The following is an 18039-nucleotide window of genomic DNA, read 5'->3' on the forward strand; positions in this document are numbered from 1 at the left end:
GCTGTATTTTAAGTCTTAGCTAAGTAGGCACAACCTGATAATACAAGTAGGCCAACTGGGTGGAAAGACTTGTTTAGCAGAGTAGAGAGAAGAATTTTAGGTGAGTGTTGGATACAAAAGCTGGAGTTTGTTACTGAACTCTTAGGTGGTTAGGTAACTTGTAATAGAGGTCAGCTCCCATTGGAACAAAATGCAAAACCTCTTTAACAAAGGTTCTAAGCCCTGGCGAATGGCCTGCATTTCTGAAGCACAGAATTCTAGTAGCGTAAAAGGATATTGATCACCTGCCCCCCTCCCACTTGGAATTTGTTACCATAAGAAAATGTGTTATAGTAACATTTAGAGCTGTTGAGCTGTTCTCTTGACAGTGCAGGAACTTTTATGCACAGCTGTTGCCTGCCTTGAGAGTGAGGGTTAGTTAAGTGACTTCCCCAAGGCCATACACTGAGTCAGGAACGAACTCAAAGGCCCCCATGTCCAGTCCAGTCCAGTAAAAACTGGTGACTCCTTGGTAACACCTTTGGAGCCCCTGAAACTTGATTCCAGACACGAGTCGGGTATAAGTCACTGGTATACACCGTGGAGAACAACCGTTGGGGGAAGTGAGGTTCCTTGGTTAGGTCGGTGGACCACAGGGTGATGTTGTCTGTCACCATGGATCAGGCTTCACTGAGCAGGACTCATCAGCCAGCTTCCCAGAACCTGCCCATCTCTCGCTAGCTACCTCTAGGGATCCCAAGCCAAGATCCCAAGCAAGAGGAGCAGAGTCTCCTCTTGTTCTATCCCCAGTGGCTCTCAAATGTGGTCCGTGCCCCAGCAGCATCCTCATCACCTGGGAACTTGTTAGAATTGCCAATTCTTGGGCCCGCCCAAGACCAACTGAATTGAAAACTCTGGGAGTAGGGTCTAGCCGTCTGTGTTTTATTTAACAAGCACTCCTGGTGATTCGGATATGTGCTCACGTTTGAGAACTACTGCTCTAACCAGTACACCTAGAATGGAAGAATTGAGGATTTTCTGTTCTTACTCCAACTTGTCTCATTAACTGTGACACTTCCAGCACCCCTCTGATTTGCCACTTAAGCCTCGGTTTCCACAGCAGGAAAACAAGGAGTTTGCATTACTTCCTAGGTTCCCAGAGTATATCATTCCAAGTCGCAAAGTTAGTCGTCAAACCTTTCCTAAAATACAAATAAGCATGTGACTTCCCCCCCCCCAAAACTTGCCAGGTTTCTACCCGGGGATTCCCCTTTGTGGTTTCCTTTCTACTTGGCAGTTGGTATAAGTTTTGATGCCAGGCATGCGGAAGGTCATTTGGGGGGAAAAGAACTCGGGCACACACATGTATACGCAACAGAAAATGATCAGCTTATTCAACCTAGTGACAATGGCATCTGGGACTTGAGCCCTTAATAATAGCAACTTTTTTTTTTTAAGTTTTGTTTTATTTATTTTGAGAGAAAGAGCGCCCAAGCAGTGGAGAGGGAGAGAGAGAGGGAGAGCGGGAATCCCAAGCAGGCTTCCGCACTGTCGGGACAGAGCCTGACTCGGGGCTCGATCGCAGGAACCCTGAGAACATGACCTGAGCTGAAATCAAGACTTGGACCCTTAACCGACCCAGCCACCCAGGCACCTCAATAATAGCAACTTTTAAACAAACCTTTCCTAGTGGCTTAGGAGGGTCACAATGTGGGTGAATTTTTGGTATTTGTCTCAAATCTCACCTCATTGTTTGTTAATTCGGGACACCTGTACCATATGCCTACTACATGCCAGATGCAAACCAGACCCAACTATGAACTGAACTGAATACACAGGCCAGAGTCCCAAGAGGGTCCTAGTCTCTTGAGTTCCAGACTAGCCTGTCGCTGGCCCATGCACACACCCCCTGATTCTTGATTAAATTTCAGTCTTGCTACCGTAGTATCATTTTCCATCCTGTGATCTGGGGGAGGCGTCCGCAGGGCTGCAGCTATGGGGTGTGCATTCGTCATCTGTTCATCCGGGAAAACCCTCAGCAGACATGGAGGGGAGGCCACTCCAGCTGCCTCAGTGGAGCCCTGGCCTCTTCTCTCTAAGGGGGTCTTCAGGGAAGAGTGCAGAGGAAGGATCCAGGTCTGTTGTGCAGGAGCCTGCATCCTGGGGCCTTGTGAGCTCCTGTGGTCCCCTCTGTTCTAGGCCTGGTGCGTGGAGCCATGATGCCACAGTGTGCGCTGATACCCAGGCTTGGTGGGGGTTGGGGGCAGGGCAGTACCCAACCAATCTTGGGACCTCCTGGGCTGATTCCTCTCTCCTGAGTGAGACTTGCATGTGTATTTGAACCCTAGCATCCTGTCCATTAAATGAAAGAGGCAGAAGTTTGTTTCATTACAGTGCCAGGGCTCTGATTAATTACCCCTTCTGAAAAAAAGTTTGCTACACCTAGAACTTCCTTGACACTGGTCCCAGCTGTCACCCTGCCAGCAGTTTCAAGTTCTGTTTAAACATTTAAACCACTGGCTGGAAATCCCATCAACCACAGTGCTGTGTAAACGGCATGTGCCCTTGTGGGAGTATCTTTAGACTCTTGGTACTTGTATCGCTTTCCCTGGTGGAGGTGATGAGCAGCCCTTAGCACAATGAGATGATGTTTGCAAAAGCACCTTGTAAACTGTAAAGTGTTATAAAAGCATTAGTCATCTGTAACGAGATTGTGAGAAAGAGTGAAAGTCTGCCCTCACTGTTTCCCCCAAACTCCCTCCTTCAGTCTTTAGATCTGTAGTGCTGTGACGAATAAATATGAGGGAATAATTCATTCTGCATAGCAGGCCAGAGAATTGATTAGGTGGTTGATCCCCCTATTAATTGAAGTAGCAAATATCCAAGGAGGAGCCTATCTGGATAGATAATTGATTTCAGTGTTGAGTATGTGGACTATGAAATAACTATTGGATTTTTTAGGTGAGAGGTACTTGGTAGACAGATGCCAGCCCAGGACTGCAACTCAGAAAAGGAGTCATGATCTAGGTACAGGTTGAAGCCCTAGGAGCAGTTGAGGTCATTTGGGAAGATTATGAGACAAAAAGAAGATTGAGGAAGGAATTGAGTTCTTAGCCTTGGTTTTGTATCAAGATCAACTGTGGAGCTTTTCAAAAAGAAAGCTGCCTAGCACCACCCTGCCCCCCAGATCTTCTGACTCAGAATCTCTGGGATGGGGTTCAAATAGGTGGATTCTGGTGTGCACCCAAGATTGAGGATCGTTGGTGTGTCTAAAGAATGGACAGAGGAGGGGGAACCAGTAAAAGAGATGGGAGGTAAGTCAGGGGATGTGGATGAGGACAACGCAGTATCACAGAGAACAGGAAAGGAAAGGATTTAGACCAAGAGAGGCCACTAGAATTGGTCAGTAGGAGGTCACTGGTGACCATAGGGGAGGTATTTCAAGGCAATGGTTGAGTTCTAAGGCCGTCCCTAGGGCTTGTGGTTCCCTGTGTCCTGCAGTTGCTCAGTTACTATCACCTTCTTCCCTTCGAGTCTGATAATGTGTAGCTCAGTGGTGTGATGAATTATCCTGTGTTTCTTTCAGATCAAGTGTTCCCTCCCACGTGCAACATAGGGAAGAATTTTCTCTCGCTCAATTACCTTGCTGAGTACCTTCAGCCCAAAGCAGCGGAGGGTTGTGTGATATCCAGCCAGCCCCAGGATAAGGAAGTACACATCATTGAGTTAATTACCCCCAGCTCTAACCCCTACAGGTAAGTGAGTGACTGTGTGTGTGTGTGGGGGGGGGGGGGGGGGGGGGGCGTGCGCTGAACTGAAAAGAAATGAAAATAAAGATATATGCTGACTTGAGGCAGAGACAGTACAACCCTACTTGTGTAGGAGGGAGGGAGCTGTTCATGCGTTGGGTGAATTAACAGAAGTTTTGAAGAAGGGAGTGAAGGCACCAGTGGTATATTTTATTTTCGGCATCTGTCTCTAGATCCCCTATATTCTAGGTGAGTTTCTGAAGCCTATTTTGAACTTTCAGGCACTAATTAATTATAGGACAAAATAATTCTTGCTCCATTGTTATCTCCTTTGACTGAGGTTATTCCTGATAAAAAATTATAAAATATGCCTGTTAACATAATTATAATTTTAATCACATTCTGTTTTTAATAAAATTCCATTCATAGCGTCCTCAGAGCACATTTGCATTCAGAGCTGTGTGTGCTATGAAGGTGTGTGTGCATCGGGGGTGGGGGAGTGAGTGTGGGTGTGTTGGCGCATGGCCCTCCGTGGCGACACACCAAAGAGCCATTAGATACAACCTGCCTCTCGCTTACGTTCTTTTTCTCCATCTCCCACCCTCAGCTTCCTGCCCCAGGACTAGCAATTTAACCCTCCCTATCAAGAATGATTAGGGAATTAAAAAGGGGATAAAAGAGGAAAAGTGCCTCTTTCTTCTACTCGAGTCTGCATTCCTGTGGACCACTGCCTTAAATTTATATTGTAGAGGGATTTCAGAATTAAAATTCTAATCAAATTTTGCTTTCAAAGGTGAATAAACTACACATCAGTTTGGGGAAGATTCCATTCTGTCCCACGTGAAGAATTTTGTGGAAAATTAAAAGAGAATGGGAATAGAATCAATCTGGCAAACATGCTTAGATATTAAGCCTCAGGCTTCATTTGAGTGTATCATTCATCATGTGCTTCACAAGTGTGTAAAACCAAATGGAAAGAAAGACTTTCCTTTAAATTCAGAATGACAGAGATGTTATTGTTTGGTTAAAAAAAATTCTCCTGTATACTGAATTCTTAGAAGTTTGGGTTGTCTTCATCAATTTTCCAGTAATCAGTTAGTTGACCATCTGTTTTCTTTATTTTAATAACTGTATATCCAGAAGTTTGGGAAAGTGAGTGCAGATATGATTCTGTAGCAAATGTTAATGGCTTATGCAAACCTTATATAAGTCAAATTCTCCAGCCTTTCGCCTCTTATTTCATCTTAAGTGTCCTAGTTTTTTTGTTGTTGTTGTTTTTGTTGTTTTTTTTTTTCTGTTTCGGGGGTTTGTTTTGTTTTGTTTTTTTACTACCAGGCGTCCCTCCTCCCTGCCACCTTCAAGGATTTTGAGCATATGCAAATTGGAAAGTTACACACTGAAGGTGTTGAAGGTTGAAAACCAACAATTCTGCTTTAAAAGTAAATTCCTGGTTGCCCAGATCCATTTCAAACAGTGGCTGCTTTAAGTAACTGTCTTTTTTATTCCCCCCAAAGAAGGAGAAAAATTTTAGTGTCTAATTATCAGCAGGCGTAGTTTTCTATTGTTATGTAAAACTATTTTGTTTTGTGTGCACTAACAATCTGTTTTGCACATGTCATTTGCCTGGGATCAACTCCAGCTTTTTAATCAACTGGCCAGACACTGGAAACATGAAGACTTGGAAGAGAGGAGATAGTTGCAACTCTCTGGCATTTGGGTTCTAACTTTGCCTTTGTTTTCCATTCACAGTGCTTTCCAGGTGGATATAATAATTGACATAAGACCTTCTCGAAAGGATCTTGAGGTGGTCAAAAATCTCATCCTGATCTTGAAGTGCAAAAAGTCTGTCAACTGGGTGATCAAATCTTTTGATGTTAAGGGAAACCTGAGAGTTGTTGTAAGTTTGCTGAGCATTTCTTTGTTTTGATGCATGGCAACAATTTAAGCTTGTATGTGTTATTTTTGTGACGTTTTTGCTTTATATGTATTATTTTTGTGAAGTTTCTGCTTCTCTGAGCTCTCTGTGATTTTTCACTTTATAAAATAGGCTGCTCCATGGTTTCTCCTGACAAGGGCAGACAGTGTGGTGGCTAAAAGCATGGCCTCTGGGGTCAAGATCAAGATTTGAGTCCAGACTGCCATTTACAAACTGTGACCTTGGGCAAGTCCCTTAACCTCTTTAGACCCCAGTTGCCTCATTTGTGAAATTCCTGAAATGTATGAGTGTGCTTTCCAGTCAGAGTAACTGTAAAATAATGAGCACAATGGGGCCTTTCATGGTTGACAGTCCTGTAATGGCCTCATTGTCATGGTACTGAATAACAGCTCTTAATTTGGGGTTAGGTATTTAGGGAAGGTGTGGAAAATTGGGCTGACCCCAGCTCACACTGTTGTCTTTTCTTTTAGAGATAAATACATGGTATTGGCATGCCTTTTTGCTTGCTTCTAACTTCTGAGGGTGAAACACTGATGCTAGAATCACAGTAATGGGGTGGTTAGTGAAATAATATAGAAAAAGTACCCCCAGCCTACTCCCTAACTAAGCATTACTTCCATGAAGGAGATATGCTTAAGAAGTTTATTAGTTGGTTGGCATGATAGGCAGACAGCAGCTAGTTTCCTAAAAAATTAAATGTTGAAATTTGGTAAAATAAATCTTTTTCAAATATGTTTATGGCATTAACTGTGTGACAGCATGTTGCACAAATTACATTGAAAGTTCAAGAAAACCCCCCTCATCACTTTTAAGAAGATAATTACCTTAGCATCTCTTTTGTAGGCTCAAATTTTTATGTATTGCCTTTTTAAAAAGTTGTGTCTGATTCCCTCTTTCAGTACCTGCATTGAAGCAATTGGAGAGGGTTTTATGTTTTCCCCATTTTGGGGGAGGGATGCCTCTGGTTTTGGTGCTGTTCATTCATGGCACCTTTAGCGTGGTATAACAGTGGACAAAGCCAGTGTTCCGCTGGGGCTACCTCATGTACAAGCACTCACCAGGAGCAGCAGGCAAAGCCACAAGCATACACATCTTAATTTTAAAGTTCTGTAATTGTTTCTGGTTCCTGTGGGTTTTTTTTTTTTTGTTTTGTTTTTAAATTGTGAGAGGATCCAAATAAGCCATCCTGTATGAGGGTAATACATTAATTTGGTGTCGAGAACAAAGCCCAGCCGCAGTTTTCTGAAGTCAGAGCTGTTTCAGTTGCTTTCCCTGGCTTGGCCAGAGGGGTGTTGGTGACCTGGGATGTCTGCAGCGTTTGCTGCCTGGCACACCAACCAAATGTTTTTAATTTCAGAATAACAAAAACAGGAAAGGGAATTATGCTTTGAAAGGCAAAAAACATACGGTACATTTTAATTCCCTGCTGGAGTTGTGTAAATGTTCTTTCGGCCCTGACCCTTCAGTGGCTCTTTCTGTACCTGAGCATGTATGTGTTCCTGGTCCATGGCAGTGCTGGAGTTCACTTTGAATGTCTTCACTTTTCATATGAGTAAGACAGACTAGAAATGAGATTGCTCATCCCAGGGCAAGATCTGTTTGTATTCCTCTCTTTGGCTGTACTCCTGTTCCAGGCCAATTTTGGACAATGCATGACAACATTACTAAACAATTAGGTAATGTTTCATGATGTTCTTTTTTATTCTCCCAATCAGTTTCATGCTTTTTGATTTCCTAACTCCCAGTCTCAGATGTGAGTTCTGACTATGCTCTGAAGGAAAGGTACCCGCTATTAAAAAAGTATACATTCATGCTTAGAAAAGGGAAAATGGTTCATAGTGGCCTTGTTTGTAGTATCTTCTTTAGAGACAGCCTGGTAGACAGGCTGTGTGCACAGGGTGAGTTCTCAGCCACGTGTGCTACTTAACTTCTGAGTGAGGGGCAGAGAGAGAGAAAGAGAGAGAGGGAGAGAGAAGGAGCAAGAGAGAAGTAGGGCTCACCCAAAGCAGGACTCGAGCTCACTGGATGTGGGGCTCAAGCTCATGAACTGTGAGATCATGACCTGAGCTGAAGTCAGATGCTTACCTGACTGAGCCACCCAGGTACCCTCCTTATATTTTAGAGGAGAACTAAATAACATATGTAAGGCTTCTAGCATAGTGCCTGCCATAAAAAGGGAATTTATCTTCCTTCCACAGGAAACTTTTCAAAAGTTTGTCTATAGGAGCAATTAACTTCTCTAAACAAAGTGAAAACAAAATGTCTGCTGAAGGAATTATAAGGCACTTGATTGGGTAAATGTAAAGAAGAGTCCCATTAAACACAGGTGGCATGTGTGTGCCTGTAGGGGGTGGGTGCACAGGCAGAGTGCACCCTACAAGAGCCACAAAGGGCAGTACTGTGGACAAGAACTGGAATACTAGAACTGTCCTCATTACTGTGCCCAGCTCTGGGTTTTTCTTCAGGTCCCTTATGGACCGTGCATAATCACATTTTGGAGGAACCTCCAAAACAAAATAATAGATGGAGGAAACATTTGGTTACACTATTTCAAATGGCCTCAGCCAGCTTATTCTTAGAGAAGACATGTTTTAATCCCAGTGGGAATGGACTACATCTCTGACCAACCTCTCCTGTACCCCATCATTTCTGATGCAAGTGTGTGTTGGGCAGTGGAGGGGAAGGGGAAGAGGGAAGTGCTCAGACTCTACCTTGCTCATCATCCTTCATGAAGATGTGGCTGTGGTGATGGAAATATGGTGTGGAAATATGGTGGTGGTATTTGGAGACCCCCTTGAACACTCCCATTTGGAGTAGCTACACCGAAGCCTTAGAAAAGCCTGGGGACTCCCTGTATCCCGAAATAGAGGGTGAGGAATTTGCTCATTGCTGGGAAGGAACCAGTTTGCCAAGCCTTGCTGTTTTACAAACGTGTAGATAAATTTCTAGCCTTGTAAATCCTGAGGCGTAATCAATATGAGTTGTACTGACAGCTCCTAGATTTAATGTGGAAAGGTGTAAACAAATCATTCCATATTGGTACAAAAAACACAGGTGGCAGTTGTGATGATAGTATTCTGGAAATACAGTATTTTCTCAGCTGTCCAACAACATGAAAGACTAGGGCAGATGAGGCCAAGCTGTGTTGTTTAGGCCAGTGTTACAACTCCCGCCAATCAAAACGACATGCTGCTTTAAAAGACTAGAAGAAGCTGCACCTAGGAAACTAAGTTTAAAGAACTACTTGGATCCTTCCTTACTTCATTTTAGTTTAGTTTTTTTTTTTTTTTTAACCCTTCCTTCCTCTAAGGAATTTTCTCTAAATCAGGGTAAGTGCTGGAATATTCCAAACCTGTCAAGCTGAGTTTTTCACAAATGGCTACAAAGCGTGGTTAAAACTCTGTCTGGTTCCTTTGCATGCATTATTGTGACTGGCCGCTCTGGAAGTTTCAGATAATCACTTTGGGTCACAGAAAAAATATACTGGGGGAGATCCTTTAAGCTTTGAATTGAAAATATGTGTCCTGGGGCGCCTGGGTGGCGCAGTCGGTTAAGCGTCCGACTTCAGCCAGGTCACGATCTCGCGGTCCGTGAGTTCGAGCCCCGCATCAGGCTCTGGGCTGATGGCTCGGAGCCTGGAGCCTGTTTCCGATTCTGTGTCTCCCTCTCTCTCTGCCCCTCCCCGGTTCATGCTCTGTCTCTCTCTGTCCCAAAAATAAATAAAAAAAAAAAAAAAAAAAAAAGTTGAAAATATGTGTCCTTAGCCAATATCCCACCACCAAAGAGGCCAAGAGAACTTAGAGCCTGTGAATCTTCGATGGTTTTATAGTGGGAAAGGATTAATATTTAGTCATGTTCGGGGCACACAGAATGGGAAACAAATGGAGAATTCAGGAAAAAATGCTGCATGTATGCAGGAGAAAATAATTGGGCATGGAAATTAAAGTGATTTTTATACGGCGTGAAAATGGCCTAATCTTCATGCTGGAAGGGCTTTCCAGTCTTCTTGGAGCAGTTGTTGAAACTACGGTGCCTTCGCTTTGGGATCTCCTCTGCATCCGTCAGCTCCTTCACTGTCTGACAAGGTCACTGCTGTAGGAGCCAGAGGATGTGGAAACTAACCATGTCCTGGTTACTCAGTCCTTTCTCGGAAGGATTCCTATCACTCAGTTCTAATTTTGTAATTAACTACCAAGTGAAAGTCAGCTTACTGGTATTGCTGGATAAAATATTGGCACTTAGAGGGACAGTAACCCAAATCAATTAATTAATTTTTGGAACATAAAATCGAAGCACCTTCAGTTAATAAAATTGACAAATGAATACAATTACAGGATTGCTGAACGGCCATAAATTATAACTGAAATCTCAACACTGGTTGTTCCACCATATGGAATTTAATAGTTTACAAAGATGAGATGGTCTCCACAGTGAAGTAACTGCATTGTGCCTTCTTTCATTTAAATCTAGGGTGCAGAAAATAGAAGCATGGACATATTTTTGGCAGTATAACATGCACATTTGTACACTTTATACATCATTTTAAATAAAAATAAGGGAAAGTTTGGTACTATATATATATATAATTTAAACATTTAACTAACTCTGGTAACCTAGTAGGTATACTCAGTATGTAGCTACTTATCGATCATTGTATTATTTTTATCAACATAAGCAACCCAAATGGTAAGATCAAACAACATGAATAAATTTCTCTTAATCTGCTGTTAAAGATTTTCACATCAGTGTTCTTAGCCCAAGGAAAGTAGGGATCAAAAGAATAAATAGTTCCTTCATATGCAATGTAGAATCTGTTCATTCTAGATATTGAATTTGTACTTAAAGCACTGTTTAGTTTTAGACTCACGAGTGAAATTTTGCTGTTATCTTCAGGCTCCTAACAGTATTGGCTTTGGGAAAGAGAGTGAAAGATCCATGATAACAACCAAATCAGTAAGAGATGACATTCCTTCAACCCAAGAGAATCTGTTCAAGTGGGCTTCGGACAATGGCTATAGTCCAGTAACATCATATACAGTGGCTCCTGTGGCTAATAGATTCCATCTTCGGCTTGAAAACAGTGGTAAGTATGGATTATTTTTTTTTTTCTGTAGTAAAAATATCCCCTAAATGAGGCTTTCCAATGAGGAACTCTCATTACATCTCATATGTTACTGTTTTTCTGTTGTAAATTTTGATGATTCATTTGACTGCATTTTACTATCAAGTTTAAGAGTATCTAGAATCATGATAGATTATTTTAAAGCAACGATCTTTGGTACTTTTGTACAGATTTTTCTGTACTAAATTCTTTTGGTACAGTTGATTGCATGGTGGAGAACTTTGCTGTAGATCACATAATTCACTGTGATTACATTAAGAACAAATTAGCCTGGCTTCTTCTCTCAGAAGTGCCTGCTAATCACTGACAGCTGAGATGCAGAGCGGCTGGAACTACGGGGGAAAAGTCCTGGGTCAGACTGCATCTTACAGGACAGTAGTCACGAGGTGCTTCCTCTTCCTCACCCAGAGGGGACGCAGGAGTCATTACCCCAGTTGGATGGAGCAGAAAGTGGAATTTTAACAGGTTCTTGAGGTTTTGACAAGCCTCTAACTAGCGAGACTCAAATCCAGAGTTTTCTGATCCCCAGACCTGTTCCTCATCCCCTGGTACTGCCACCAAGGACAGTGCCCATAGATTGAAGGTTAGGAATACGGACCATTTGTTCACTGTTTGAGGGCAAGTTGCTTAATTTCTGAGCCTCAGGTGGTTCCTCCTCAGTAATATGGGAGAGCAAATAGGCCCTACCTCAAAGGGTTGTTGTGAAGGTTTTTGTCAACGTACAAATTTAAAACCCTCCAAAACTCTGGCCTCTTTTGGACCCATACAGCTGTGCCGTCTGCCATCTTTTCCCGAAAGATAATATTGAAGGAGAGTTAATGTCCCCAGTCATGTTCACTTCCTGCTCCCACTGAGATGGATTGACCTCAGGCGTTGACTTTGAGACTGGATGGATATAAACAATACTGGGGAAATGTCTCTTCCCTAAATTGTTGAAAATAGGACAGAACACTGAGTATTGATTATATGGAAACAGGTCTTTCCCTTTGAAGGAATAAGTGTACCTAAGCAGCTTTTTCTTTTCTCCTTCAGGACTAGGCCAGGGTGCTCAAATACCTGTTATAATTTAGCAGGCAAAAAGGAGGTAGCAAATACTATTTTAAGAAATCCTTGAAGAATGTATTCTAAAGAATCTCTAGATTAAAGGGAAGTATTACAATGGCACTTGAAAATATTGTCTCAATAACTTATTCAAATCATGTATTTTTTTAAAGTTTATTTATTTATTTTGAGAGAGAGAGAGAGAGAGCAAGCTGGGGAGGGGCAAAGAGAGGGAGAAAGAGAATCCACAATGTTAGCACAGAGCCTGACTTGGGGCTCAAACTCACAAACCATGACCTGAGTTGAAATCAAGAGTTAGATGCTTAACCCACTGAGCCACCCAGGAGCTCCTCAAATAATGGATTTTTATATCTTACAGGGCCTTAGAAATTATCTAGTCCATGGTTCTCAACCTTGGCTGTATGTTGGAATCATACAGGGAGCTTTAAAACATGTTAATGATTAGATACCTCTCCATAAAGTCTGATTTTAATTGACCTGGGGCACAGCCTGGGTATAGGGAATTTTTTTCAGTCTCCCCAAATAATTTTAATGTAGAGGACTAATGATCTAATCCAACCTCTTAATTTTAAAAATTAGAAAACTAAGACACAGAGAAGTAAGCCACTGGCCCAGAGACACTCAGTCAGTTAGAAAGAACACCAGGACTGGAATTCAGGTTTCCAGACTCCTTGTCTCCTTTACACATTGCTTGATAAGAGTAATTTTACACACACCCATTCTGTGCCAGTTCCTCTTGTACTTGCCTCTAATGATGATGACTGTGGCCTGGCATCAAACACTGACAGTGTTGCCTTCTGTCACCACCAGAGGAAATGAGAGATGAGGAAGTCCATACCATCCCTCCTGAGCTACGGATCCTGCTGGACCCTGGCAGTCTGCCTGCCCTGGAGAACCCACCCATCCGGGGAGGGGGAGGCCGAAATGGAGGTTTCCCCTTTCCTATCCCCGATATCTCCAGGAGAGGCCAGATGGAAAGGGGAGATGATGGGATCCCCCAGCCAAGGGACCCTATCGTCCCCAGCTTGCGGCTGTTTCCTGGTCCCGAAGAGCCCAAGGAGGTGCAAGAGAATGTGGATATTTCCCTGTCAGTCAAATGTGACAGTGAAAAGATGGTCGTATCTGTAGAAAAAGAGTCTTTTCAGGTCAGTGCAATTTCTTAAAGGAGAGAAGAGAAAGCCACCTCCCTCCCCATCTTGCCCCAGTATGTGTTATTTCCCTCTAGCTCTTTCACTTTTGAACTCTGGGGACCTGATACTGTTTTCTCAGTTGGATGGGCTTACTTCCCCTTGGCTGTGTTTCTTACCCGGGTCCTGTTATTCTCAGTTAAAGGGGGTTCCAGATCCTTGTGTGTCAATATTTTGCTATTGAATTTCCAAGGCCAACAAACACAATCCTTGGTAGGCTGGGAAGAGGTAAGGGGGGAGGGGGAAGGCAGGCCTCCAGCAACCAATACCATATGGGAAGACCAGGCAAAACACGTCCCCTGTGTGCTGCAGAACTGCCTGTGGGCCCTCCCTTATGTCTTTGGTGGTGGTTGTTTCAGGCCAACAACTACTCGGGGATGGAGCTCACTCTGTTGGATCCTACCTGCAAGGCCAAGATGAATGGCACCCACTTCATTTTGGAGTCTCCCCTGAGTGGCTGTGGTACTTGGCACCGGCGGTCAGCCCCGGATGGAGTGATTTATTATAACTCTGTAAGTGTTCCCCAAAACAAAGCTTGGCCCTTTGCCAGATCCTTTCTGGGTGTTTCCTTAAAATTAGCCTTAAAATTTCTATGAAAATGTGCAGGGGCATATACCCTAGGCCTAAAAAAGCCAAGTGTCAGTTCTCAACAAATTGGGTGTCCTTTGACCTTGAGTCTACACAGCTGAGCTAGCCAGCTCCATGGTCTCTGTGGCCTCATTTCAGTCTTGTCCAGAAGTAGGAGGACTTCTCCCTTCCTCATGAACAAAATAATCAAGAGAAATCCAAAAATGGCCCTCAAGAAATTATTAAGTCTCTCTCCAACTTGAAGAAAAGAGATTAAATTGAAAAAAAATCCCCTACTTTTGAAGTTCCCCAGAGGAAGATTCCACAGATTCCCCCAATGATAATCCACTGTAGTAGCTATCCTGCACTTTTCAGAAATCATTCTTGTCAGTTCATTCATCTGAATCTTTTTTTTTTTTTTTTTTCAGATGAAGCCTATTCTTGCAGAAATAGACACTAGGTAGTAAATATTAAAAGAATTTGAAACATGAAATTTCAAAAGAACTTTATAGTGTTAATTTTGCAGTTCAGGTTATACTTTTGATGGTAAAAATAAGGCTCAAAAATCCGTGTCTGGCTTTGACATGATGTGTGTATCTATGCTCCCAGCACCTACTCCAGCTTTGCCACGGGCTGGGGAGGGCATGACTCTCATTCACGTTCGTCCCACTGCCCTTTGGTAGATACACTTGACCCATCCAGAGGAAAGACTGGAGATCAGGTGCTCTGTCACTGTGGCTCATGTGGGGACTGAATCTATGGGCCCAAGTTTATTATTCTTCAGACTTAGAGTGTTTGATCTGGAAAGAACCTTAAGATGATCTCATTCAACTTCCTCATTTCACAGGTGAGGAATTTGAACTCCCGGGAGTTAAGAGACTTGCTTAGATTTGAGGAACTAGTTAACGGCAGAGCCAGGACTGAATCCAGCTTCCTGACCTCTCATCCACTAATCTTTCCCTGACACAAGGCTGGCCCAACTAATCTCCCTTTGTTCCTGGAATAATTTATTAACCTTTGACCTCTATGATGAACACACTCCTGCCAATTCCAACATTAATTTTTGTATATTACCCAGTTTTTCCAGATATAATGAATAGCATATAGTACTGATATACTTGATTTTGGAATTTTAAATTTACGTCTAAATTAACACCAATAAGAGGCTCTGGTTATCTGTTAAGTAAAAATAATATCATTTTTCTCAGAAGAAAAAGGTATATCCCAAGCCCTTAAAATCTCTTTCTTCTCGTGTGTGCACCTGTGTGTGTGTCTGTGTATGTGTCTGTGTGTGTATTTGTGTGTATATTATGATAATACCTAGGGTAAGAAATGTCCTAGGTACTTGCTTCAGGTACATCAGTACTTTCTTGTGAGGAACCGGTAAATGGAGAGGTGGTTTTTCTACATTCTCTTCCCTTTAGTGAATATTTTAGGTGTTCGTTCCAGTGATAACTATTTGTAGCAATTTCCAGACTTACTATATACTTTTCTTTTGCAAAATATTGAGAAATTAGGCACATGACACGAAATCAGACCAAAAAATATGACTATTCTATATACACAAAAAAATTAGGATTTTATTTATGGAGTCACAGTCCTCAGGTGAATTTTTCATGTTATCTAGAACTAACCTAGGAATAATCATCTCAACTAACATTAGGATAGACTATCATAGAATCAAACAGGATTCTTTCCTCCATCTGTATACCATACAGAAAGATACGGGGGAAGAAATGAGGAAAAGGTAGAGGAGTACAGAGATAAGATAAGGAGAGGCTGGCATAATAGTAAACATTAGGTACTTTGTTTCCAACTCAAACTTGATAGAAATCTCAAAGGATACAAATTAGCCAGCTCTTAATATTTCTTAGAATTTTTGATATAAAGAGAAGCCCCCTAAGGAGAAGGCCCCTTCCCCTACAGGCTGGCCTGCTGACAACCCCATTCAACCTTATTCCAGTGCCTAGTGTTTTCCTACTGTTTGAAACAAGTTTTATTCTTTCACCAGGAAAGATGCATACTTTAGTCGAGTTTTAATTCGAATGTACTTTGGGTTCCTCTTTATTTTTATCTCTTTGAAGATAAAATCCTGAAACACTTGGAGGTTTTTCTTAATTTTATTTTGAGAGAGAGAGATGGGGGGCGCAAGTGAGCAAGGCCAAAGAGAAAGAAAGAATCCTATGAGGAGCAGAGAGAGAGAGAGAGAGAGAGAAGGAGGGAGGGAGAGAGAGAGAGAGAGAGAAGTGGGGCTCACCTGGGGCTCATGTTTTTACCCAAAGCAGGGTTCATGTTCACCCCATGTAGGACTCAGACTCACCAACTGTGAGATCATGACCTGAGCCAAAGTCAGATGCTTAATGACGGAGCCACGGAGCCACGACCCAGCCTCCACTCAGGAGCCCTGTTTTGTTTTAAGTCAGGTTTTCAGTTTGCATCTGAATTATTACATTGGTGTTGGTGTGAGATAGAACCAGATCATGTGACTGGGTGTTTCAATGACCATGTCTGCACTTTCTTTGCCTTTTAGATTGTGATGCAGGTTCCATCGCCTGGGGATAGTAGCGGCTGGCTAGATGGTTATGAAGATCTGGAGTCAGGTGATCATGGATTTCCGGGGGATATGGATGAAGGAGACACTTCCTTCTTCAGCCGGCCTGAAATTGTGGTGGTATGTGTTTATTTGTAGTAGGTAGTTTGTGAGAATGTTGTCCTTTTGGTCGGCTTTAATTCGGGACTGTTGGGAGTGGGGGGCAGGGATTAGATGTTAAAGGCCAAAGGTTATAAAGGTCTAGGGTGTTCATCCTTCATTTGACTCTGATTTATCTCTGTTTTGTTTGTTTGTTTTCACTAGTTTAACTGCAGCCTGCGGCGAGTGAGGAATCACAGCGGCTTCCAGGACCCACTCCACAGGAATGTCACTTTCAACATGGAGCTCTATAACACTGACCTCTTTCTCGTGCCCTCTCAGGGGGTCTTCTCTGTGGCAGAGAATGGACACATTTATGTTGAGGTATGCTAGTTATGAACATTAACTAGCCTTGGGCTTTTAGGTCAGGGCTGAATTATAGTAGCTCCTGGGGCAGACCTCATCATGTTCTTCCCCACACCCCTTAACCAGTTCTGGGTAAGGGCTTGGCTCAGAAAATGCATCCAGGTTGATTTATTTCTTTTTTTCATATTTATTTATTTTTGAGAGAGACAGAGACAGAACATGAGCAGGGGGAGGAGCAGAATGAGAGGGAGACACAGAATCCAAAGCAGGCTCCAGGCTCCGAGCTGTCAGCACAGAGCCCGACGCGGGGCCCGAACTCACGAGCTGTGAAATCATGACCAGGGCCAAAGTCAGATGTTTAACCAACTGAGTCACCCAGGTGCCCTGCATCCAGGTTGATTCCTGACCAAAGCAAGACATTTCAGGATTTGCTACATGGAGAGAGTGTTTTACAGATGAATGGTTTTTTTTTTTTGTTTTTGTTTTTGTTTTTTTAATCAGCAGTGTGAATTCTAATAAAGTCCTGTTCTTGCTTTGTCCTTAGTATTTTTGGAACAGGAGTTCAGTATTTGCACTGTTAGAGTTAACCAGGAAGATTTCACACCACCTCTTTTTTTTTTTTTTTAATTGTTTTAATGTTTATTTATTTTTGAGAGAGAGAGAGAGACAGAGCATGAACAGGAGAGGAGCAGAGAGAGAGAGAGACAGACAGACAGACAGACAGACAGAATCCGAAGCAGCCTCCAGGCTCTAGGTGTCACCACAGAGCCTGACGCAGGGCTCAAACCCACAAACCACAAGATCATGACCTGAGCTGAAGTTGGATGCTTAACCAGCTGAGCCACCCATACGCCCCTCACATCACCTCTTATATTATCTTTTAAATTGAACACACCTCAGTGAAATGCTGTGCGCTTCCATATCTCATGAAAATTGGGTTTTTTTAGGTCATTATCTAAATGTATCTATAAATGTATGAAACTATTTTGTATACATAATGGTAATTATTATGTATAGCATATATCTGTGGAATAACTATGAAAATATTAGGTAGTGGTGGGAATAATGAAATAATAACAGCTAACATTATTGCAGATTTATTTTGTGCCAAACTCAGGTTATAAGTGTTATAGTAATTGACTCTTCAAAGCAGTCCGATGAGACAAGACTGCTGATATCCCCATTTTAGGGATGAGGAAATTAAGGTACAAACTTGTCTACAATCACATAGTTAGTAACTAATGGAGCTCAGAGTAGGGATCATACTCAGGTTGTCTGGCTCTAGAGCCCATAATGTTATCTACTAGATGCTACTATCATATATCCTCAAAGGGTCACTTAAAGGGGAAGAAAATGTAACCCTCTCACCAGTGCAAATATCCAGGTTCATGGATTAGATTCTAGAAAAAGATAAATATCTCTATGGCCCCAGAACACCTGCT

The 18039-nt window shown here is 42.5% G+C and overlaps 1 protein-coding gene across 2 annotated transcripts in view; it reads left to right on the forward strand.

The window, feature by feature from the left end:
- Positions 1 to 18039, forward strand: part of TGFBR3 (transforming growth factor beta receptor 3) — a 207880-nt gene that overhangs the window by 154667 nt on the left and 35174 nt on the right. For both annotated transcript variants that reach the window (XM_078451688.2, XM_078451687.2), the window contains 7 exons: positions 3566 to 3734; positions 5478 to 5625; positions 10558 to 10747; positions 12659 to 12993; positions 13395 to 13547; positions 16133 to 16273; positions 16457 to 16615. In XM_078451688.2, coding sequence (XP_078307814.1) covers positions 3566 to 3734; positions 5478 to 5625; positions 10558 to 10747; positions 12659 to 12993; positions 13395 to 13547; positions 16133 to 16273; positions 16457 to 16615 — 1295 coding nt within the window. The remainder of the gene's footprint in view (positions 1 to 3565; positions 3735 to 5477; positions 5626 to 10557; positions 10748 to 12658; positions 12994 to 13394; positions 13548 to 16132; positions 16274 to 16456; positions 16616 to 18039) is intronic.

The sequence above is a fragment of the Panthera onca genome, chromosome C1, assembly GCF_046562875.1.
Source record: "Panthera onca isolate mPanOnc1 chromosome C1, mPanOnc1 haplotype 2, whole genome shotgun sequence".
Taxonomy (NCBI): domain Eukaryota; kingdom Metazoa; phylum Chordata; class Mammalia; order Carnivora; family Felidae; genus Panthera; species Panthera onca.